Source organism: Symphalangus syndactylus, chromosome 23 (genome assembly GCF_028878055.3).
Source record: "Symphalangus syndactylus isolate Jambi chromosome 23, NHGRI_mSymSyn1-v2.1_pri, whole genome shotgun sequence".
Lineage (NCBI taxonomy): Eukaryota > Metazoa > Chordata > Mammalia > Primates > Hylobatidae > Symphalangus > Symphalangus syndactylus.
Genome location: NC_072445.2, coordinates 14372423 through 14396640, shown reverse-complemented (window position 1 = coordinate 14396640; position 24218 = coordinate 14372423). Strand labels below are relative to the sequence as shown.

General features: G+C 45.1%; 1 protein-coding gene across 1 annotated transcript in view; it reads left to right on the top strand.

Moving 5' to 3' along the window:
* Positions 1–24218, top strand: part of LRFN2 (leucine rich repeat and fibronectin type III domain containing 2) — a 390172-nt gene that overhangs the window by 329896 nt on the left and 36058 nt on the right. The window contains exon 6 of the mRNA XM_063632414.1: positions 18817–20234. Within this exon, the coding sequence (XP_063488484.1) occupies positions 18817–20234 (1418 nt within the window). The remainder of the gene's footprint in view (positions 1–18816; positions 20235–24218) is intronic.

Sequence of the window (24218 nt, the reverse complement as noted above, 5' to 3'; positions counted from 1 at the left end):
AAAACAAACAAAACCTCCTCTGCTAGATTATGTCACACATGTCTAGTTCCCTTAGTGCACTTCTCTTTAGTTTGAGGAAACAATGATATCAAAGCTAATAGTGATATCCATGGAGATGCATTTATGCTGTCTTTGAGGTGAGTGGCACCTAAAGCCCACATCTGTGCATGTCTAAATATTGTCCCTCCTTCAGGTCTCATGAAAAAGCTTCTGAAATTCTTCCCTGATCTTCCTTCCTCCTCTGTCTGAGCATTCAAAGAACTTTGTACTCCTAGAGATGATACTCATTCGCTTCTTACTTATATATTTATACACTTATGTCCCCTCTAAAGGAGATCCATTCCCTGGAGGTGGAGACCAGTGAAAATTTGTTTCATAGTTGGCTTCCCTCAGCACCTATTACAGCAACTTTTGTATGTAGTAAGTTCTCAGTAAATGTTCTCTAAGCAAATAGATGGAGAATAAATGAGTGTCCTCACTTGGTGTTGCCCGTGTACAACCAGTCTGCCCACGACGGGATGAAGTTGGACACTGGACAAACACTGCACACTTTGCCCTCCTTGCAGGCTTCCAGCGCGGTTGCATCCCCCATGCACACCCATCCAGTGACAAGGAGAAGGCTGCCCCTGTGAGGAGGTGCTCCTCCCGCCCTCTCTCCCTTGCAATATGCTCAGGGGCCTTTGACATTTAACTTCAGTGCAATTTGTTTGTTTTCACCCGAGTTGAAAATACCAACAAATGTCACCCGCCTTCACTCCTCTCTCCCGACATATGACTGATGGGCCAGGAGCTGGCAATACTAATGAGAATCTTAAGTCTCCAAGAATTGGCAGGGAGATGGCTCAGGTAAGATGTGGATATGCAGGTGGTTCAAGCATGAGAAAGGTGAGCTCTGAGGTAGGGAAGGTGAGGCAAGGATGCAAAGTCAGTGGTGGGGTAAGGAGGCCGGAGAGAACAGTTCTCTCGGCACCATCGAAAGGAAAGATGACTTGATAGTCCTGTATCTCTCTCTGTTTCAAAAGACTTTTCTACATTGTCCTGAAGTTTTTCTAGTTCCCTGCATCTGTGTCAGCTCCTTCTGCCTACCATATCCATTTCTCCGGGAGGGGGCTGGGATGCCACCTTATATTTTTTGGAAATTCATATCAGTTAGAAAAAGATTTCATTGTGAGTGATAAAAAATAAAACAAAAACAATGCAAAGTAGCCCAAATGAGATAGAATTTTTTTTTCTCTATCATGTAACAAATACAGAGATAAGGTCTATATTTGGGTGAATAGCATTGTACCAATGTCAATTGTGCTATGGCTAGGTAATACGTTACCAATGGGGAAAATGGGGTGAAGAGTATATAGAAACTTTTTATACTATTTTTACAAGTTCTTATGAGTCTTAAAACAGAAAGTTGTAATGAAAAAAGAAACAAACTGCAGGAAGTTCAGGGCTATATGGTGGTGCCATGATCACCAGCTACCCAGGTTCCTTCCATCTTATTGTTTTGCATTCTCAAACCTGGCCACCACCTTATGGTCCAAGATGACTGCTCAAGCTCTACCCACCCCATCTACGTTCCAATCAGTAGAAAGCAGGAAGGAGCAAAGACGGGTGTGACCTTTTTCTAAGGATACTTGTGAATCATCACATAGTAGACATTTAGTCACAACCCTTTGGTTGGAACTAAGTCATGTGGCCGCAACTAAGTACAAGGGAGGCTGGGAAACATAGTCTTTATTTGGGGGTGGCCTTTTGGCCAAATAACACTTGGGACTTCTTTTCTCTTTTTAAAATTTGTATATTTTGTTGTAAATTTACAATTTGTATATATTTATGGGGTACAAAGGAATGTTTTGATTTATAAACACATTGTGGAATAACTATATCAAGTTAGTTAACATATCCACCACCTCAAATACTTGACACTTGTGTGGTGAGAACATTTGAAGTGTGCTCTCTTAGCAATTTGGAAATGTACAATACTCTATTATTAACTATATTCACCATGTGCAATTGGGGATTCTTACTAGGGAAGAATAGGAAAATGGGTATTAGGGAACAACCAGGAGGCTGTGATAGTCACCCCATAGAGGAAGAGCACAATGCTGCCTATCAAGGAAGAGTTGGTTGCTTTGGTTACACTTCTGAGCCCCTAGCCTGACTTCCCTATTACCTCTCCCAACTAAAGAAGGAAACTTCCCTTGCTTCCTTCCTTTGGCAAAATAGGCCCAGGACCCCTTTCCCAGTCCAGAGAGCCTCCAGCCAACCTCCTCCATTCAATCTCCAGCTCTGCAAGGGAATTGAAGCCAGAAGCTTCCTTGGCTCTGCCTTCTGCCAAAGGACAGGAAACATGTATATGGTGTGAATTAAGAGAAACAATTAGACTCTCCCAGCCTTGCAATCTCTCCAGACACCACCCCCACAAGTCAGGAGATAGTGCCTAAAAATTCATTAGTGATTCAGTCCTTTGGTAAAGGCAGTGTAGAATTCTCATTTAAGATAATCAGCCATTAATATTTTAACCATCAATGTATTTGATCTTTTTGAGTATTGCAGCAAGATAAGAATCCAAAAGATTAGGGCTGATGGAGGGTGCAAAGATTTCATTTTTTTCATTTTTATGTTTTATTGTAAATTTACCATTTGTATATATTCATGGGGTATCATTATTACTTCGGCAGAGGTGAGTCTCTTTTGGCCTCAGGCTTGCCTTGATTTCCTGATTCTCAAAATAATTATTTTTTCACCCTATCTGAGGCTGCCAGAGGTGGGGTCTGGAGGGGAGAACGTGCTTGGTGGGTGCACTAAACCCAGGGGGTTGCAGGAGAAGCACAAAACTCACTACCTCAGCCAAGCACTTGGCTCTGCTTCTCCTCTTCATAGTGGGAAGGTGTGAGCTGCTTCCCCAATTCAGCAAGCCCGCAAATCCCAAGGCCAAGTGATGGATGTGAGTGGAGGAAGGATTCACAGGTGTGAAGGACACTGCTCAGGAGGACTCACACTCCCAGTCTCTCACAGGCTATTGCCCTAACACTAGGAGCACTCATGGCTTTTGACACCTAAAGGCTGGACCTCCCTCCCTGAAACTCCAGGGCATGCTCCCCATTCTTTCTTGGTTAATTATCAGTTAATATCAGTGCTTGATGATAAAGTGATTACTGTTTGGATAGAGCCTTGTGTACATTTTGTTGCTTGATTCTAATGGAGGAGAACAGAGGTCAGTCCTAGGGTCCCTAGACTCTGGCAATATCTACAGAGCTCTTTGAGAGTCCAGATGGATGAGGGGCCACCTACTAGGTGGACCACCTACTAGGTAGGCCCCCCAGAGTACATTATCCAAACACCTTGATGGGCCTCACTTTATCTGTAAATAGAAATAACTACCACACCCACTTCATAGGGTGGGTAGGAAGATGAAATGTGTGAAAGCAGAAAATGCTTAGCATAGAATCAGCACTCAAGTGTTCACCATTTGATAATGATGACGATGATGATGATATCATCTACGTTAGAAGTAATGAAGAGTGAGAATTATTTGAGCTAAAGTCAAGTCTTTCACCTTCTGAGAAGTTCACAGTAAAATAAAGGTTTGGGAACAAACTTGTTAAAGGTTCTAAACTCAGGTCCCCATTTAGTTCAGGTGGGAGAAGACATCACAGGATGGTGACAGCTCTGCCTATGGTGATGTTAAAGGTAGCCAAATTTGGGGAAAGAAGAGAGCCTGAGAGTGAGGCAGAATTCTGAGTTTGAGGTTAATGTCATAACATTACCACAAGTTTATAGGTAATTAATGTCCTCATTTACACAAGAAAACTGAGGCATACGGTGGGGACATGCTTTGCCTGAGGTTAATGAGAAGGTTGGTGGGGTCTTTTGCTTTGAATAGAGAAAGTAGAAATACCTCATTCTTGGAAAACTAATAGGATAATGAGGGAATGTGTGGCTTTGTTATAAGGAAGCCCCAGTCTGAGGGAAGACACAGCCCTGACTCAGGGAGCCCAGTCTGAGGGAGGCACAGCCCCATCCTCAGGGAGCCCCAGTCTGAGGGGAGACGCAGCCCCGATCTCAGGGAGCTCCAGTCTGAGGGGAGACGCAGCCCTGATCTCAGGGAGCCCCAGTCTGAGGGGAGACGCAGCCCCGATCTCAGGGAGCCCCAGTCTGAGGGGAGACGCAGCCCCGATCTCAGGGAGCTCCAGTCTGAGGGGAGACGCAGCCTCGTCCTCAGGGAGCCCTAGTCTGAGGGGCAGACACAGCCCTGTCCTCAGGGAGCCCCAGTCTGAGCGAGACACATCTCCATCCTCAGGAAGCCCCAGTCTGAGGGAGACACAGCCCCATCCTCAGGGAGCCCCAGTGTGAGGGGGGGACACAGCTCCCACTTCTCTGGGAGGTCTAGTTTGAAGGAGAAACAGGGCAGATTTTGCTTTTATCATTTGTCCCCTGCCTGCACCTCTCTGTCTCCTACTGGAAAAAGATAACTGTGTGTCTTCCTCTGTGCAGACTGTCTTGCCTTTAATAGATTGCAGCCTCCCAGAGGACAGAAAGAAAACTATTTACTCAGACTCTGTATGGAGCTCAGCACAGCAGGCATTCAATGTATACATATCGCTGCTAATGATGTAGCACAATAAATACATTTAGCCCCAGTGACAGAAGCCTGATGAACACAGCACACAGCAGCTGTACCAGCAAGGCCATCGGCAGTGAGGAAGCTGCTGGGGAGGGAATTATTAAAAAGCCTGTAATGATCAGACACGAGGAATGTAGGGGCAGCAGGGAAGGGGGAGATCCTTTCTCCTCTGTAGCCCCCATAACAGGTGGGCAGGGCTGCAATATGGCCTTCGTGGGCCCTAGACACTTTTGCCTTGGAATGCTTCTTCCTTCATTAAAATTAAAAATTAAAAAATCCACAGCTGGTTGCCTTTCTCCTGGGCAAGGAGGCCTCCTATACCCAGACTACACCCCAGCCTTGGATTCAGGAGTGGCCAGGCTGGAGGAAGATTTGATTATTGCTCCCTAGTCACGGCTCTATTCCTGCCCATCTAACCCACAACAGCAGAATTTCCTAAACTAGTGGTGAGGTCCCCAGGAGGTGCTGAGTTCTATGAATATGTTTTACATTTCAGCTTTTTATTTCGGTGGCAATCTAAAATTCATTCTTTACCAAAGCTTCTCCTTGAGAACAGCCAGTCGCAACTTAAAGAGAGTGCACTTAATAAGAACTGTAATGGGAAACACTGTTTTGAGGTTTTACTGTGTGCCTGGCCCTGGTTAAGTGTTTTATAGGATTGACTCAATTAATCCTCACAACTTTATAAGATTATTTGATTTTACAGGTGAGGAAACTGAGGTATTGAGAGGTCAAGCAACTTGCCCAAGACCACAAGGCCAGAAAGAGGCAAGCCAGGATTGAAGCTGAGGGGACTCCTTAGTCCTACAAAGTGGCTGGACCCCAGAGGCCATGTGCCTACCACTAGCCACCTTGCCAATAAGTCAATCTTCTTAAGCCAGCACTTCTCAAGCCAGGGCCTCTTGAAGATGCTTCCTTTAAAAGGTTTCTGTAATTGTCCACCTTTGGTAGATCAACCTCTCTCCAATCACAATACCTTGAATCTTTGTTCTTCCTTCTAAAATGTCCTCATTAAGACAACTGGCCCAAGCTGCTGAAATCCTACCACCTATCGTTCAAGGCCATAATCAGCACCACCTCCTCCAAGAAGTGTTCCCTTGCCCTAGTTGGTGGGGGAGTCTTCCATAGAATTCCCATAACACTTTATCACTTCCTTTTCTCTCCGCCTTGAGAACGATATCATCTGGGAAGGGCTAGGGCATACTTGGACTGGGATTCCAACTCTGCCTTTTGTCATAAGTTATTGAACAAGGTGTGGAAGCTTCCTCAGCTTCAATTTCTCCACTTATAAAATGGGCAGATGGTATTGCATTATTGAATGGTTTAAATGAAATAAAGTGTGAAACACCAGACACCCTGTAGATACTTCCCTCCTCCCTTGGATTGCACCTATCCAGGTATGTGTTTGTAAGCTCCTCCTGAGAAGAGGGAAGATGTCCCATCCAGCTCTTTCCACCACTCCATGTCTGCATGCCCACGTGGGGCTGGTGCTTGACAGAAGCCTAACTGAATGGTTGAATCATTGCTGCTGAGTAAAGCAGGTCCCCGGGGGGTGAGGTGGAGGGGGTGCAGGAAGGAGGGAGGGCTTGACTGCAATGTTCCAGCTCTTGACAGCAAACAAAGTCACCAGGGAGGAGACTGGAGATAATAAAAAAAAAAAAATCATGAAGAAGACAGAGGCAGGAGGAAGTGGAGAAGCAAAAAATTGCAAAGCAGGAAAAAAGAAGCCCTATTTGGACTTGAGTACTAACAGGGAGACTGTGAGGGGTGGACAGAACTGCTAGGGTTTTCTGAGTCTTCACTGCTCCTTGCCCACATTTAATCAAACCAGGGCTGGAAATCAACTTGAATTGATGACCCCCACCCAGCTTAATTGCCCAGATGAGGAATCTGAGGCACAAAGAGAAGTGGCTTGTTGAGGTTCAAGGCAGGGTCAGTGCAGGGACCCAGCTTATAGAACTCCTATGCACGCTCTTCCTGCTGTATCCGGTTGTAGGTGAGAGTCAGGTTACTCCCATTCCCACCCGAAGAAAGACAATATTAGGAATGCAGAGAACAAATCCCAGGGTAATGGAGCCTGGTGTTTGCAATAAAAATTTAAATGTGCTGTCCTGGTGGCAACAGCGGCTTTTATCTGATCAGCCTGTCAGCTCTTTAGAAGGCTGGGTTCTATAAATGGCAAAACCAGATTGAATTCATATTTACTGCTCTTGAGACTGTGGGTTTGTTGTTTCCAATGGATTAATTTCTCTCATCTGTCTCTTTCTCCTTTTTCCTTCTCCCCGTTCTTTCCCTTCTTCATTTTCCTATACTTCCAAGTGCCTTAATTATCCAATAACTCACTGAGAAAGCTGAAAAGAGAGAAGGACTACCTGTCTGTGCTATTTTTCATTTATTTGCTCCTCCAAATAAACTCTCCACCTTTAACTGCCCTGCTCTGTGCCCGGGTAGGGTGACCTGTGCGGGCAACTACATGCAAGTTTCCTTACCCCTTGGCCTCTAGTTGGGTTTGGCCACTGGGAGGCATCAGCAGGTGGTGAGAGGGTGGTGAAAGACACAGGCTAATTCCCTTGGCCAGCTCCCTCCCAGCCCTAGGTTATCAGTGGGTTGTATCTGTCTACTTAGGGCTACATCCTCCTGTTGGACAACTCTTTTCCCATGGCTATGCCCTCACTGGGTTCTAGAAACTGCCCTCTACCTTTGTCCCTTTAGGCTAGGGGTGGAAGGCTGAGTAGCTCCCCTCTGTTGCCACCCACTGGGTGCTACACAACCTCTTCTTTGTTCCCCCACCCTGCCCACATCTCTCTAAATGGTCCCTTCATCAAACAGCCTTCAGCTGCTGCTTGGATTCTCTCATCTGTTTCCTCTCAAGCTCCTGACTGATAATGTGTCTCTACCCCTTCTCTCCAGAACTGTGGGGACACAGGAGAGCAATAAAGAAAGGCGCAGGCAGGGAGACTCTGCTCCATTTGCCTTTCGCAAAGTGGGAGGAAGGATCTGGGGCCTGGATTATACCTGGTCTTGGGGGAAGCATTTGTAGTATGTGCATGGGGATAAAATGGCATATAGGCCTAGCCTCTCTTTGCTCTCAAAGGCCCTGGAAGTCCTGATTCATATCTCATCCTGACCCTTTTGTGGCTTCTTGGTAAATACTTCAGAGCTGGCTAATGCATGTGAGTTAGGGCAGCCTATTGTGGGAATCCCCCAAATGGGCCTTTTCCCTATTGCGGCTGTTTTCTATGAATTATGTTTACTGAAATAATTTGTGGGGGCTCAAAAACAGGAAAGGTAGTCACAGCTGAAAAGTCCTCTTGTTTCTGTGCATCTTATAAGTCCAGGTTGGCCAACAGGTGAGGATTCTGTCCCAAGGCCAAGGAAAGACCAAACCTTGCCGGTACCACGTGGGATCCCTTTGTCTGTAACCTGTTCTCCACTGGAGCAGCCCTGCCTGGCCACCCACAAACAGGCAAATGAAACACAAACGCCCTTCAGGAAGGAAATTTGATTTTCTAAATTATTTTTGTTTTAATAATAAGAGGGGTTATTAGAATCCTAAGATTAAATATGCTATGCGTAACGTTACACCACACACATAATAACAGGGCAGGGTGATAACTGCAGGCCTGTGTAATAAGACTCTCCTCAGAGCAGCCTGAGGACATGATGCTCAAGAGACGCAGCCTGGCCAGCCCCTGCTGAGGCCCAGCTCCGTACAACCGGGAGGGGTGTTCAGGGAGACCAGGCCCTCAGCAGGGCCCCATGCAGTGAGGAGAGGTGGCTGTGAGGAAACCGGAGGACATTGCTCATCTTAGCCTCAGACCCAGGAGGCAGAAATTTGGGCTGATCCTTGGTATACAGAAAGAAGATATAGCTCTGTCTGATGGAGCCCCAGTCTGAGGGGAGACAGAGTCCCATCCTCAGGGAGCCCTAGTCTGAGAGGAGACCCAGCCCTGTCCTCAGAGAGCCCTAGTCTGAGGGGAGACGTGGCCCCGTCCTCAGGGAGCCCCAGTTCCATCCTCAAAGGGTCCCAGTCCGAGGGGAGACTCAGCCCCGTCCTCAAGGAGCCTCAGTTGGCTGAAGGAAATACAACCCCTACCTGCAGTAACTTTCAAGTCTTGTGTCAGCCCATAATTATGGAGTCTAGCCACAGTAACCTTTAATGCTACCTAGCCTTCTAGCCTTTGCCTACCCTCTATCCTGTGTAGGTTGAAAAAGAAAAGCCTATTTTAATTTTCGCCTGGGCCAACCATAATGAGGAGAGTAATCATAGAGTGAACATTCTCCAGTCAAATGGAAATGAGTTTAGGATTATCTGCCACTTTGCGTTATTCACCCCACTGCTCCCTTCATTAGCCCCCTCCTAGAGAGGACCCTGCAATGAAGTTGCTCCTGGATGGGTACTAGGGAAAGGGTGAGGCCTTTGGAGGGCAGAGGGTGCTGGTGTGTTAGTGAACTGGGGTGCTCTGTGATTCAGAGCAGGAGGGAGTAAGGGGTTGAGATAGCAAGGCCTGGGGCCTGGCACTTGAATCTGCTGGGGAAGACCTTGGGCAAGGGAGAAAGGCCCGGCAAGGCCCTGGTGACTGGAAATGCATCCCTGGGCATTCTCCACCTTCACCCTCTGGGTGAGAAGTTTCCATCCAGGAACTCTGGTCTCCCTCCAGGTTCCTAGGGTTGGAGCCTTGCTTGAGAATTAAAGATGCTTGAAACATGGGCAGTGTTGGGGGTCAGGGGCAGTTTAGACAAAGAATCTTCAAAGTCATGACTGATTCAAAGCAAAAATCTCATTGTGTGACATGAGAGCCCCCACGTACTCACACCTGTAGGTTGGAGTGGAGGCTGATAGGCAGGGAGAGGAGGAGCAGCTCAGGGTCTAAACTGACGCTGAGAGCTGCCAGCCTGTGGGTTGTCTGTGTCCCCAAAGCAGGGACAGATCACAGCAACCATGAAGATTAATGCATTCGAAGCTGACAACACAGCAGGAAAACAGCATTTGTTTTCCATCAAAGCTGAACAAACAAGCTGTGCTCCCTCTCTCTTCCTCAGGCGGACTCACTCACATCCAGGCCCCCATTGGTGAAACCTAGCCCTCCTTTACCCACACAGCCCTCCAGCAAGAGACACACCCATTCACTCACCTCCATTCATGTGAGGCCCCCCTCACTCATACACCCTCAGGAGCGCTGTCACACACGCCCACTTTTGCACAGATCTTCCTCACACACACACCTCTCCATTCACATTCTAGCCTCCGCGTTCACACCCCTCACCCCATCCATGCATGGGCCTCCCTCCATTCATGCACAGACACTCATTCACACATTGGCTCACACGTGTCTCAAGGCAACAGACGGCGAGTGCCGCACAGCCCAGGTCGTGAATATCCTGGGTAGAAGATGTTTTCCATTAAACTATTACTACCAGTCATTGGCATGTGAACTGAGGTCTCCTTCCTCTGAAAGTTGCTGGTGTTAGTTAGTTATTGACAAGAACATGCGTGATTTTTAGATCATTTTTTATTTCCCTGCATCTCACGTTTCTACAGCGGCCCAGTCCCTTATATAATGACGGTTATAATTAAGAAGTTTGCTTTGAGCTGGATTCCCCAGAAATGGAACAGTGATTTGAAATAAGGATTTGAGTGTAAGTAGTTTATTTGGGTAATGATTGCAGGAAATGAGGGAAGAGAAGTGGGGAAATGAGATGGGCAAAGGAAGGAGGCCCATATACATTGCATTAAGGAGCAGGTGATTGGGAAGGGCAACTGAGGCTCAGCCCTCCTAGGGGCCTGTAGAAGACTATGTAGAATGTGCCTTGGAGTTATCCCACCCAGGAGGTGAGGAAGGTGGTTGAGGTATTTATCCTCTATCTCCCTCACTAGCATTGGTTGGGGACTGTTCTCTGGAGGCAATAATTCCTTAGCACACCCAGCCTAACCCAGAGGTGCAAGCATTCACTTGCATTAAGTCAGAGGCCACAGGGTGTCAGAGGGGCCAAGGGCTACTGTGTCTGTTCATGCTGGAGCATCCATTAATTCATTCATTCATTTATTCATTCATTCACTCATTCTGTCCTCAAACATATATCCCAGGTGCCTACTCCGTGCCAGGTACTGGGTTTGCTACCATCGACTCAGAGCTGAGCCACACACAATCCCTGCCAAGAAAGGGTTCCCAGGTGCACAAGGATAGAAGGCAGGCAAACACATAATTATGTTGCAACACAATAAAAGCTATCACGGACGTGCTAACACGGAGGCATAATGCTGTCATTGTGAACAGAGAGGAAGTGGTTCTGAGCTTAATAACTTACTTATGATAACAATTGCTTATCTTGCACAATAGAAGTTTAAAAAGAGCCTAATGGGCTCATTCTGCCCTTTTGATGTTTTAGACATTATTTTGCCTTTTTTTTTTTTTTTTCTGTTGTCTGTGTTACCAAAGACTGCTGTTTTTACCGGGTTTATGAAGAAGTTTGGAGATTCAGGATGTGGCTCTTGTCCCCAAGGTTTTGTTTGGGGAAAGAACAGGGAATGTTCTTGCCCATATTGTGTGGGTGTCTTTCTTTTTTTTTTTTAACTTTATTATTATTATACTTTAAGTTTTAGGGTGTCTTTCTGCATCCACTAAGCTAGAACCTTCTGAGAGCAGGAGGCTCACTCGGGGATTCTCTGTCTCTCTTTCTCTCTTTTCCCCCTTCCTTCAAATTAGAAACTGTGACTCCAAAGTCGAACTGAGAGGTCCCTGAAGTTAAAGGCTATGCCTCCCCTGTCAGACTGCGATCTCTCTGGAGCAGGGGCCCTCTCCTACCCCAACACACACTCATTGAGCCTGCTTCTGCTGCCTCTTCTCAAGATTCTAGAAGAATCTCTATACAGGGTGGCTTTGTAAAGGAGGTTTTGGAAATCAACTCACTGATGCTACCTCTTAGATGAAACCTCAGAATGCCACTTCCTGAGAGTGTGTGGGCACCCTGCAGGGAGGTGGATGTGCTGGAGACAGCAGGGCCGGGATAGGGGCTTCATACTGGAGCTGGCACATGGTGCTGGCAGCATTCACCCCCGGCAACTCCCAAATCAGAAAAGCAGCATGTTTCTGGGCTTGTATGCCCCCATCCAAGTGGAACTCAAGTTTCCTTTCCCCACCCTTTCTCCAGAGCTGGTCCCTCCAGGGCTCACCTTGAGTGGTGTGATTTATGGGGAGCAGTGGGGCTCTGGGAGGGGAAGTCTGGAAAGAAGGTGCAGGCGGCTGCCTCTCCCTGGCAGATCCCAACCCCTCCCACTCTATTAATTCACATTTTCCAGGCCTGGAGCACACTGGAGGGACCATTTCTTTTTACCTGAAGTGGAGACAGGCATCTTACTTGATTTACAGGCTCTAGGGGCAGGCGGCTCCTCGGCTGGTTGCTAAGGTATCTTTTAAATGGAAATCAGGGTGCAGAGATATCACATATATTGTGCCAGCCATCTGCTAACTGTTGCCTCTTCTGTCTGGAACAGCTCGAGGTGGTTTTGATAGGGAGGCAGAGCCCAGGGAGGGGAGTGAGGGGAGGAAGCCCCTGGCTGGGGGGAATGCCTGTGGTCAAGCCAAGGAACAAGAACTTTCCTTTTCTGCCACCATGTTCGTTATTTTTCCACTCTCTGTCCTCATCTTTCTTTTTCCCTTTTGTTTTAAATGTAAAATCACATCTGGGGGCTTTTATCACAAACCAAGTGCCTAGTTCCACAACTTTATATTTATTATTGCCAGTATGTATTTCTGAACACGTGTATGTGTGTGAGAGAGACTCACTATTATCAGGGCCTGACAGGTGGGTCTTTCTGGGCCAATTAGGCCTCTCTACTTCCGAGAATGCCAGCATCCCTTCCAGGCCCAACCCCAAGCAGGAAACACAAGTGCCAGCATGTAGCCTAACAGCTGGTTCACCACCAGTTACTAAGCAAACCTGTAGTGGAGACAGCCAGTCTCTCTGCACGCCAGGCACATGGAAGCCTCCAGAGGGGCCTCCTTTATTTTGAGCATGGCCTGGAGCCAGACGATCTCGGTTTAAATTGTGGTTCTCTCCAGGGTAGCTAGGGGAGTTTAGACAGGCTCAAACCTCTTTTAACCTCACTTCCTAGTAGCTAAAATGGAGATGACAATATTCAGGGCCACAAGGTAGGGTGGGGCAAGTTGCTCACTGCACGAGGTTGCTCAGATAAGGGAACCCTACCAGTGGCCAGCAGGAACACCTCTTTCTGCCTGCACGAGGGTACCTTGTGCAATTATGGTGGCACTCACTTTGTGGGGTTGTGAAGACTGCATGAAGAAACCCAGTCAAGGAAGGGAGGAGATACTGTTTCTATCCTGGGTAAATGCCCAAGACTGGACTGCTGCTCTGAAACGCTGTAGGTTCGGTGTGGGGAGTGTTTTTCTTCTCCCTGCTCCCCTGTATCTACCTCTCTTTGCCACCCTGCCTTCCCCCAGCACAGGCTCACAGACATTCTGGGCAGACAAGCTCTTGCTCCTTTGCAGATTGATTCCTCCTATGAAGGCTGATTCTGACATTTGATACCAACATCCATTTCAGCCTCGCTTCTGATCCCCACACACCTCTCTCAGCTTTGCCCACAAATAATCCCACTGCCCCTCCTGCCCACTTTCATTTATCTCTTTGCTCCTGGTCTGAGCCCTTTTCCCTAATTGCCATGTGGCTATGAACTTCTGAATGTTCTGTTGTGAGCCCAGATGGAGGATATCCTGGTTCCCCCTCCAACACCTACACCACCCTAAGATACTTAGAGGGAACTAGGCCTGGCATTCCTCTTTCCAGCATTTGTCCAAATTCTTGCCCAAAAGAGAGAGCCCTTGCACCCTAGATATACACTAATTACACATATTCATCCAGTCCTCTTGTCTCCCCCCCAACTTGGGATTTAAGCCGCCTTTTGTTTGGCTGTTAGAACAATATATTAAGTGACAGTTCTCAGAATACAATTTTAATTAAGATTCAATAGTCACTTCTCTGTCAGTAATCTTCCATGCTGATTACTTAAAATATATTTACCCAGCTCTATTATGTCACAGATTTGAATTCATTAGACGTTTGTTAATCCTCCACAAACTTTTTTCAAAATGTGGTTTGTTTAGCATAATTTACAAGGACACAACTGTTTGAAACAATGGGCTCTGTGCCTCTGAGCTCCAGGATATGCATCCGGAAGTGTCTGGGCCTTCCTTGCTTGCTGTTGCCATTGCTGCCTCTACCAGAGGGCAGGCGACACAGCCAAGGGTGGAAAGGCATAAAGGATGGTGGAGGCAGTCCATCTATATTGCACAGATGCGGTCCATATGGGTCAGCCTCCCAGAATGCAGAGCTGGCAGTGGGAGGGTGGAGAGAGGATCTGGAGGAACAGTGGAAGATATCCAGCACAGGCCATGAATAGCCTTGGCCCTGGGCCCAGGGGCACCTGACAAATATCATTTCCTGTGTGCCAGGACTTGAAAATGTTGGGAAGTGCCGTCTAGCGTTAGAACACTGCCACATTTACTGATAAGAGCTCATAAGGGAGATGGCCTTTCTCATGGGGCCATAGAACACTACCCTATACACACACACACACACACGCACACACTCAATCACCTCTTGATTAATTAGCAAGGAAAATCCTTGGATGTGGCTGTGGCTGTTTGTGTGCTCCCGTGGGTATAGAGAATACCACTCAACTACATTTGAGCAGATGCCATACGCAGAAAAATGTCGGCCTTCTTCATTCTGTGACCACAATGAATCATAGGGAGGTGTAGCTAGAAAACTCAAGACTCAATTCAAACGGAGAAGACCCTCATTTTGTTCTATGAGGCCCCAGCAAGTAGAGACCAAGAAGGCTAGAACACATTAGAGCACAGAGCAAGTTGGAAAGGTGGCAGGTGGAAAGCTTCCATGTATCAACACCTGTGACCTGGTGGGGCCTGGGTAAGGTGAAGCTGGTCTACCTTAGATAGGAGCTTGGTGAGAACAGGGACTGGCAGGGTGGGGAGCCCAGGGCAGAGCTGCGTGGAACTGGGCACTTTGGCCAAGGCTTTTAATGAAGGTGCCCATGATGAAGATGAAAAAAAAACACACATAGAACAGAGGTCAGCGAACTCTTTCTGTAAAGGACAAGATAGTAAATATTTTAGGCTTTGGTGGCCACGTGTTATATGCAGCAATGGCTCACCTCTGCCACGGTGGCACAAAGGAAGCCACAGGCAATATGTAAACAAATAAGCATGGCTGTGTTCTAATAAAATTTTATTTACAAAAACAGGTGACAGGATATATTTGGTCTGTGAGCTACAGTTCACAGCACTACCCAGTATGGTAGCCAATAGCCACATATGGCTAATGAGCATTTGAAATGTGCTCTGAGGGTAAAATACGCACCAGATTTTGAAGACTTTGTAAACTAAAAAAGTTAGCCATCTCATTAACAATTATATTGATGATATATTGAAATAATATTTTGGATACAGCTAGTTATATAAAATACGTTATCAAAGTTAATTTCATCTGTTTCTTTTTACTTTTTTAAAAAATATGGCCACTAGAAAATTTGAGCCACATTTTTGGCTCACATCATATTTCTACTTCACAGTGATGTTCTCTCCAGATAAAATATAGGGCAAGCCTCTGGCCCTTGAAGGGTCTCAGGTAGGAGATTTACCCTTAAAGAGGCACAATAATGGAATTCAAATATGCATAATAAAGTGTATGATAGGAATAGATTTTTCAATATATTACATATCTTTTAAAAAAAAAATAAGCTATTACAGGAGGCTGAGGAGGGCAGATCACCAGGTCAGGAGATCGAGACCATCCTGGCTAACACGGTGAAACCCTGTCTCTACTAAAAATACAAAAAGTCAGCCGGGCATGGTGGCAGGCGCCTGTAGTCCCAGGTACTGGGGAGGCTGAGGCAGGAGAATGGCGTGAACCTCGGAGGCAGAGCTTGCAGTGAGCCGAGATCACGCCACTGTACTCCAGCCTGGGCGACAGAGTGAGACTCTGTCTCAAAATAAATAAATAAATAAAAAATAAAGTAAGCTATTTTTTTCTGCATCTGTGCTCCTCAAACTGGGAGCTATGGAGCTCTACTTCCACAAGATATTGGCCAGGCGAGGTGGCTCATGCCTGTAAATCCAACATTTGGTGAGGCTAAAGCAGGAGGATCACTTGAAGCCAGGAGTTCGAGACCAGCCTGGGCAACACAGCAAAATCTGACTCTACAAAAATAAAAATAAAAATAATTAGCCAGGCATGATGGCACATGCCTGTAGTTACTCAGAAGGCCAAGATGGGAGAATTACTTGAGGCCAGGAGTTTCAGGCTGTCATGAATTATGATTGTACCACTGCACTCCAGCCTGGGTGACAGAGCAAGAATCTGTCTCTCTCTCTCTGTCTGTCTCTCTCTCTCTCTATATATGTATATAATATATATATCGATATATATATTATATATATAGATATATATAAAATATATATAGATATATATATTATATATGTAGCTATATATATAATATATATAGATATATATATTATATATGTAGCTACATATATAATATATATAGCTACATATATAATATATATAGATATATATATAATATATATAGATATATATTATATATATAGCTATATATATTATATATATAGCTATATATATAATATATAGATATATATAAAATATATATAGATATATATAAAATATAGATATATATAAAATATATATAGATATATATATAAAATATATATAGATATATATAAAATATATATAGATATATATAAAATATATATAGATATATATATAAATATATATAGATATATATAAAATATATATAGATATATATATAAAATATATATAGATATATATAAAATATATATAGATATATATAAAATATATATAGATGTATATATAAAATATATATAGATATATATAAAATATATATAGATGTATATATAAAATATATATAGATATATATAAAATATATATAGATGTATATATAAAATATATATAGATATATATAAAATATATATAGATGTATATATAAAATATATATAGATATATATAAAATATATATAGATATATATATAAAATATATAGATATATATAAAATATATAGATATATATAAATATATATAGATATATATATAAAATATATAGATATATATATAAAATATATATAGATATATATAATATATAGATATATATAAAATATATATAGATATATATAATATATATAGAGATATATATTATATATAGATATATGTAAATATATATAAATATAGAGAGAGATATATAAATATATAATATACATCATCTCTCTCTGTATATATATATATATATAAAACTGTTGCTCATAAAAGGGATGTCTTTATAGTACAAAGAAATAGGAGTAATGCAAAATTAAACATTAATTTAGTGTTTCACTGCAGCAGAATTTCTCAGTTCTTCTAAACTTGCTCATGCGTGTACAGCTATTGTGAGAGAAAGCAAGAGTAAGCAATGCTTCCCCAACTTACTGGCCTTAGAAGCCATTTTTGCAGAACTCTAATTAGTATGTTTAGAAAGCAATTTGAGGGGCTGGGCACAGTGGCTCACACTTGTAATCCCAGCACTTTGGGAGGCCTTGGCGGGTGGATCACCTGAGGTCAGGAGTTTGAGACCAGCCTGGCCAACATGGTGAAACCCCGTCTCTACTAAAAATTCAAAAAATTAGCTGGGCATGGTGGCGTGTGCCTGTAGTCCCAGCTACTTGGGAGGCTGAGGCAGGAGAATTGCTGGAACCACGGAGGCGGAGGTTGCAGTGAGCCAAGATTGCAGCACTGCACTCCCCGGGAGACAGAGTGAAGCCACAATCAGTGCGCATGATTTTCCAAAAGTCCGACTCAACTGGTTATCATTTGTTCTTTTGCTCTAGCAGTAAAGCCCCAAGAAGCAGTATATCAATAAGGCCACATTTAGTACAACATGGGATAGTGAGGAAACTGTTGAGATTTGGAGGCACAAAGACCTAAGTCAGATTTCTGTTCCTTTCTTTCTTAGATAGTCATCCTTGTAAAAGCACCTACTATGTGCCAGGCAGTGCTTTAGGCTTTGGGCATGCAGTGGTGAATGAAAAGAGGTCCCTTCTTCTTGGGGCTTTACGGCTAGAGCAAAAGAACAAATTATAAAGAAGACAAGTAGGTAAAACATAGAGTAAGTTGACAGGGATAAATTTCAAGGAGAAAATACGGAGCAGAGAAGAGGGCTATGCAGTGGGGCAGGGCGGGGATGATCATGGAAGGGCATCTGGGAAGGCCTCTGGGAGAAGGTAACTTGTGAGTAAAGATCCAAAGGAGGCTCTGAGGCCATGAGCAATCCTCGTCTGTGTATAGATAATCCCTTCCTTCTGAAGGGGATCCCTAAAGCTCAAAAGAGCTGATGTATGTGAGGGTCCAGACAGAGGCTAATTGCTTATGAAGGGTTCAGAATTCACTCCTTTGCCTCCCATCACACCTCCTTCTTCACTTCCCACATTCTCAAAGATTCATGAACTATGTGGATTCTCCTTGGTGAAACAGTTCCCCACTGACCTTGGAGTCTCTCAGCACCAACTCTCTTCTTACCTACAACCTCATTCTTAAGGAATGCTGGTTCAATTTAATTTCATGCTAAGCCTAAACCAATTAAGAAGGTAAAATCATGTCTCAAAAAACAGCCATAACATCCTTTCAAACTCAATTATTGGATAAGCCAATGATACGGTATCTCATCCATCCATCCATCCATTCGTCCATCCATCCATCCATCCATCCATCCATCCATCCATCTAACGGATAGTTACTGAGCAGCTACTGTGTTCCAGGCATTGAGCTAGGTAATTGGGATATAGCAATTAGTAAAACAGGCAAAAGTACCTGCCCTCTTTGGAGCTGACCATACAGGACTGAAACAGGAAACAATAAATAAACATCATAAATAAGTAAACTAAACAGTGTGTTAGAAGGCGATAAAGCTAAGGAAAAGAGAAACAGTAAAACTGCATTAGAGGGATTCATGGAAGAGATTAGGTCTTGCTTGAGCACATGCCATTCTCTGCCACTCCCTAAGGCAGTGAGGGTTAACGTGAGGGAGGAAGCTCTGGGTGAATGCATTAGGAATTTGCCTCCTGACCCTGACCTTGTGTTTCTCCCTTCCAGGCGCTGAGTGACCAGACCATGGAGACCCTGCTTGGTGGCCTGCTAGCGTTTGGCATGGCGTTTGCCGTGGTCGACGCCTGCCCCAAGTACTGTGTCTGCCAGAACCTGTCTGAGTCACTGGGGACTCTGTGCCCCTCCAAGGGGCTGCTCTTTGTACCCCCTGATATTGACCGGCGGACAGTGGAGCTGCGCCTGGGCGGCAACTTCATCATCCACATCAGCCGCCAGGACTTTGCCAACATGACGGGGCTGGTGGACCTGACCCTGTCCAGGAACACCATCAGCCACATCCAGCCCTTTTCCTTTCTGGACCTCGAGAGCCTCCGCTCCCTGCATCTCGACAGCAATCGGCTGCCAAGCCTTGGGGAGGACACCCTCCGGGGCCTGGTCAACCTGCAGCACCTTATCGTGAACAACAACCAGCTGGGTGGCATCGCAGATGAGGCTTTTGAGGACTTCCTGCTGACACTGGAGGACCTGGACCTCTCCTACAACAACCTCCATGGCCTGCCGTGGGACTCCGTGCGACGCATGGTCAACCTCCACCAGCTGAGCCTGGACCACAACCTGCTGGATCACATAGCCGAGGGCACCTTTGCAGACCTGCAGAAACTGGCCCGCCTGGATCTCACCTCCAATCGGCTGCAGAAGCTGCCCCCTGATCCCATCTTTGCCCGCTCCCAGGCTTCGGCTTTGACAGCCACACCCTTTGCCCCACCCTTGTCCTTTAGTTTTGGGGGTAACCCACTTCACTGCAATTGTGAGCTTCTCTGGCTGCGGAGGCTCGAGCGGGACGATGACCTGGAAACCTGTGGCTCCCCGGGGGGCCTCAAGGGTCGCTACTTCTGGCATGTGCGTGAGGAGGAGTTTGTGTGCGAGCCACCTCTCATCACCCAGCACACACACAAGCTGCTGGTTCTGGAGGGCCAGGCGGCCACACTCAAGTGCAAAGCCATTGGGGACCCCAGTCCCCTTATCCACTGGGTAGCCCCTGATGACCGCCTGGTAGGGAACTCCTCAAGGACCGCTGTCTATGACAATGGCACCCTGGACATCTTCATCACCACATCTCAGGACAGTGGTGCCTTCACCTGCATTGCTGCCAATGCCGCCGGAGAGGCCACAGCCACGGTGGAGGTCTCCATCGTCCAGCTGCCACACCTCAGCAACAGCACCAGCCGCACTGCACCCCCCAAGTCCCGCCTCTCAGATATCACTGGCTCCAGCAAGACCAGCCGGGGAGGTGGAGGCAGTGGGGGTGGAGAGCCTCCCAAAAGCCCCCCGGAACGGGCTGTGCTTGTGTCTGAAGTGACCACCACCTCGGCCCTGGTCAAGTGGTCTGTCAGCAAGTCAGCACCCCGGGTGAAGATGTACCAGCTGCAGTACAACTGCTCTGACGATGAGGTACTGATTTACAGGTGAGCGAGCGGCTGTGGCAAAGGCAGGGAGGGTGTCTGGCTGGGGAAGGAGGAGGGGATGGGGAGGTTTTGGGGCTGCTCCCACCTATACCCCTCTTCCCTAAAGGTGTCTGTGGGGACTCTGGGGCAAACTGTGCCATTCGTGCAGGTAAGAGGAGATAGAAAGAACATCAGCTACAAGGCTAAGGAGAAAAGAATCCACATTGGCAGCCTGAGAGATATGTGTAGAGAAAGACCACACCTCCTGGCTGGGTGGCTGTGGTGAGTGGTCTTGTGGCTATGAGCTTCTGAATGTTCTGTTCTGAGCCCAGATGGAGGATATACAAGGACAATGAATAGACCTCTGGGCTGAAGGTTCTGACTCCCCCAAAGAGGCATGAATTTGTCCTTCACCTGGACTCACATGCAGTCATAGTTAAGGCTCTGAGGTCAGAAAGAGTGAGATTCAAATCATGGCTTTTCCACTTGCTCGTCATTTCATTCTCCTGGCCTGCCTCAGTTTTCTCATCTGCAAGATAAGGATAATTAATACCTGACTTAGTTTGGACACTCACTAAATGCACTTATTCAGTTTTGGTAACTGAATCAAACTGGCTTTAAAAAAAGAGAGAGAGAGAGAGAAAGAGAGGGAGAGTGTGTTGACTCATGTCATTAACAAGTCAGGAACCTGCCTCAGGTTCAGTTGGATCAAAGGTCCCCTACAAACCTGTATTCTCAGTTTCTTACCTTCCCTAAGTTCTATTTTTCTCTGGGTTGGCTTCACTGTCAGGCAGTCTCTTTCCTCTGGGAGACCTCTGCTGGGTCCTCTAAGCAGCCCTAGAGCCTACTCAGAGCCCTAGAGGAAGAAGAGCTTCCCTTTCCCAATTGAGCGCTGATCGAGTCAGACCACATCCTGTGAGCCCCCTGGGTCTTACAGGTAGCGTCAGCCCTCTCACCTGTGCTGACCCCCCTGGGCCTTCGTCTCTTCATCTAGAAGTGAAGACAATGATATTGACCTTGAAAAGTTCTCTGAAAATCAAGGGGTCATTTCCTAGGTCTGGTAGAAAGGGAGGTTAAAGGTGGAAAGCTGCAATAGAATCACATAAGTCATTCAGAGGGAAGAAGGTCACAGAGTGACAGAAGCCAGGGGCTGAAATGCTGACCACAGATGAGTTCCCTTATATGAAACATGAAGGACATGGCCTAAAACCTTACTGCTCAAGGAATGTATGGTGTCCTTTGAAATTCTGTGTGTTTCATTTTATGCATGTAAAATGATTGTTTGGAGACGGGATCCCATGAGTTTCATCACACAGCCAAAGGGCCCATGGTGCAAGAGAGATCAAAAATACTTGATCCATCCTGGAGGTCTCCTCCAGCTCTGACTGTCTGAGTTGATGAGTCTCTGGATTGGAAGCTCTGGGGGAGAAGAGTACATGGGGAAGAATAGAGTCAATGTGACTGAGGGTGGGTGTGTCGTGGGAACCGTAGCGGAGCTGGGGAACTCCTCTTACCTGGCAGCTGCTGGCCTTCTCTGGATAGCAGTGTCATGTCTCAGGATGGAGAGAAAGCAGCATTGGAACTTACCCACATGCATATATGCACATATATAGGAATATATAGATAGGGGCATATAGTCAAACTTAAATATGCATATATGTATTTTTCTCACGATAAAAGTCATAGTCTTTATTGAAAATTTGGAAAGTAGGGAAAATTATGAAGAAGGAAATAAAAATTACCTGTAAATCCACCATCCAAACTTAATAAGAGAAATTTGGAAGGTGTCTGAGTTCATTCAAATGGTATTTATAATCAATCTAGAGTATATTCTGTATCTTAATTCTTCCCACTCAACATTACAGCTTGCTTAGTTCCTGTGGTATTAAAATATTTTTATTTGGCTGTATTATAATTTATTTAACTAATCTCCTATTATTGGACATTCAGGTGGTTTCTCATTTTTCATTACTAAAAGTAATACAGTGAGGGATATTTTTGCACATAAATATATTTGTGCAACTTCAGTGATTTCCTTAGCATAGTTTTCTAGGAGTTGAATTACTGGTTTATGGGTAAATTATAATCTTTATACATTACATATAAATATTTACCCTTTCACCAGTGGAAGTACTCATTTTGATCACACTTTTGCCAATATTGAATATATAATTACTTTCATCTTTGCCAATTTGAGAGGTGAAAATGGCACTTGCTTTAATTTGCATTTCTTTGCTAACTTATGAGGTTGACCTTTTGAAAATAAATATATTTCTTTACTTGTGAATTTATTATATAGTCATGACTTTGATAAAAAGTGTAAAGGCAAAAAGCTACCAGCTCTGCAGTTTGCACAGGGCAATGCAGTTCATGAGGGGGAGAGAAGATGTTGGCTGCCAGAAGGCAACACGCTAGCATTGCCAAAATGGCGCAGCTCGCCAGGGATCTCAAAGATACTGGGAGGAGGAGGAGAGGGCTTGGGGTAGGCTCCTGTAATCACTCAGGTGGGAATTAAAATTGCTTTTATTTGGTGATTGAGAACCTGGAGACACTAACTTTCTAAATATAATGTAAATTAAATGGAAGCATCAGAAACCTTGGAATAAAAAAAATGCAGCTAATGATGGTGACTTCTCAGGGCTGGTTATGCAGATAAGAGGAGATACAGTGTGGAAATCCTCCAAATAGTGGGGGCACATAGTAGTAAACACTCAAGGAATACAGGTTATTATTATCAGTATTAGTAGTAGTACTAGTAGCAGAGTAGTAGCAGTGAGAATAATAGTAGTATAAAATAAGACTAGCATCACATCCACCATCCTGGGGAAGAAAATGGAAGAGGAAGGTTAGATATACAATTCAGTCTTCCCTTTTAGAAGACAAATTTCCAAAAGTTTTGAGAAAAAAGTAAGCATTTAGTCTGTAGCCAGATAATGGTAATAGCAATCACTGACCAACATTACTGCCAGGCTACTATGTGTTTGATGCTTAGCTTTTACAGGCAGTATCAGTATCTCATTTAATTACTTCTGGATATATGAAGAAGCATAAAAGACCAAGAGAATTAAAAAATAAAATTCTTCCAAGATCACACAGCAGAAAGAGGCAGGGCTGTGATTTGAACTCCGGCCTCTGGCTTCAGCACCCAGACTCAACCCTGGTGTTCGTGCTGCCCACTGTCCTAAAAGGGGTTATGGCTTGAGAGAAATAGGAGACTCTACTAAAGAATCTGGATTTTTAGGAAATGAATTGTCCTCATTAGAAAACATGGACACGAGCAGGCACAGGGCTCTCTGCCCTGCTCATTTTAACAGGGAGGTATACAAAAGAAGGGAGGAGAGGTCTGTATCTGAAGATGAATATTAAAGAGGAGCACGTACTGTACATAGAAAGCTAAATGCAGCCGTAGAGGGCTTTTTAGTCCATGTTTATGTCCAAGAAGAAAAAATGCTGGTTGGGGAAGAGGTTGCAATGAGAATAGATCAGAGGCAAAGACTTGCAACTTGCAACTTGCCTCCATCTTCCGCAGCAAGGAGAAAAGCAGCAGCAGCAACAGCAGCAATAATAGTCCACACCTGCACTGATGGATTATTCGTGCTGGTCACTATTCTAAGGGTTCTATGTGCACTAACTCATTTAGTTCTCACAAAACCTTAGGAGGTAAAAACTATTATTTCACTTTACATAGAAGAAACTTTCTCAAGGCGTTAAACAGGGGGTAGGTAGCAGAGATGGAATCTGAATGTAAGCAGCCTGTATGTTTGCCCAGAGCCTCAACGTAACAAGACCAATACTATGGAGAGGGATGCCAAAGCCCAACAGGCCTGCATCACGGTGCCGTCTATGAGTTCTGGTCACCAGGCTCTGACAGGCCACATGTAGGTGAGTAAGGACTAAAGGAGCAAGTAGATGATGTTCTCAAGCCTATGATGGTGATTCTGAGATAGCATGGACAGAGAGAGGCCTAAGACAGGAAAGGGGTGAATATTCTGCTTTTCAGGGAAT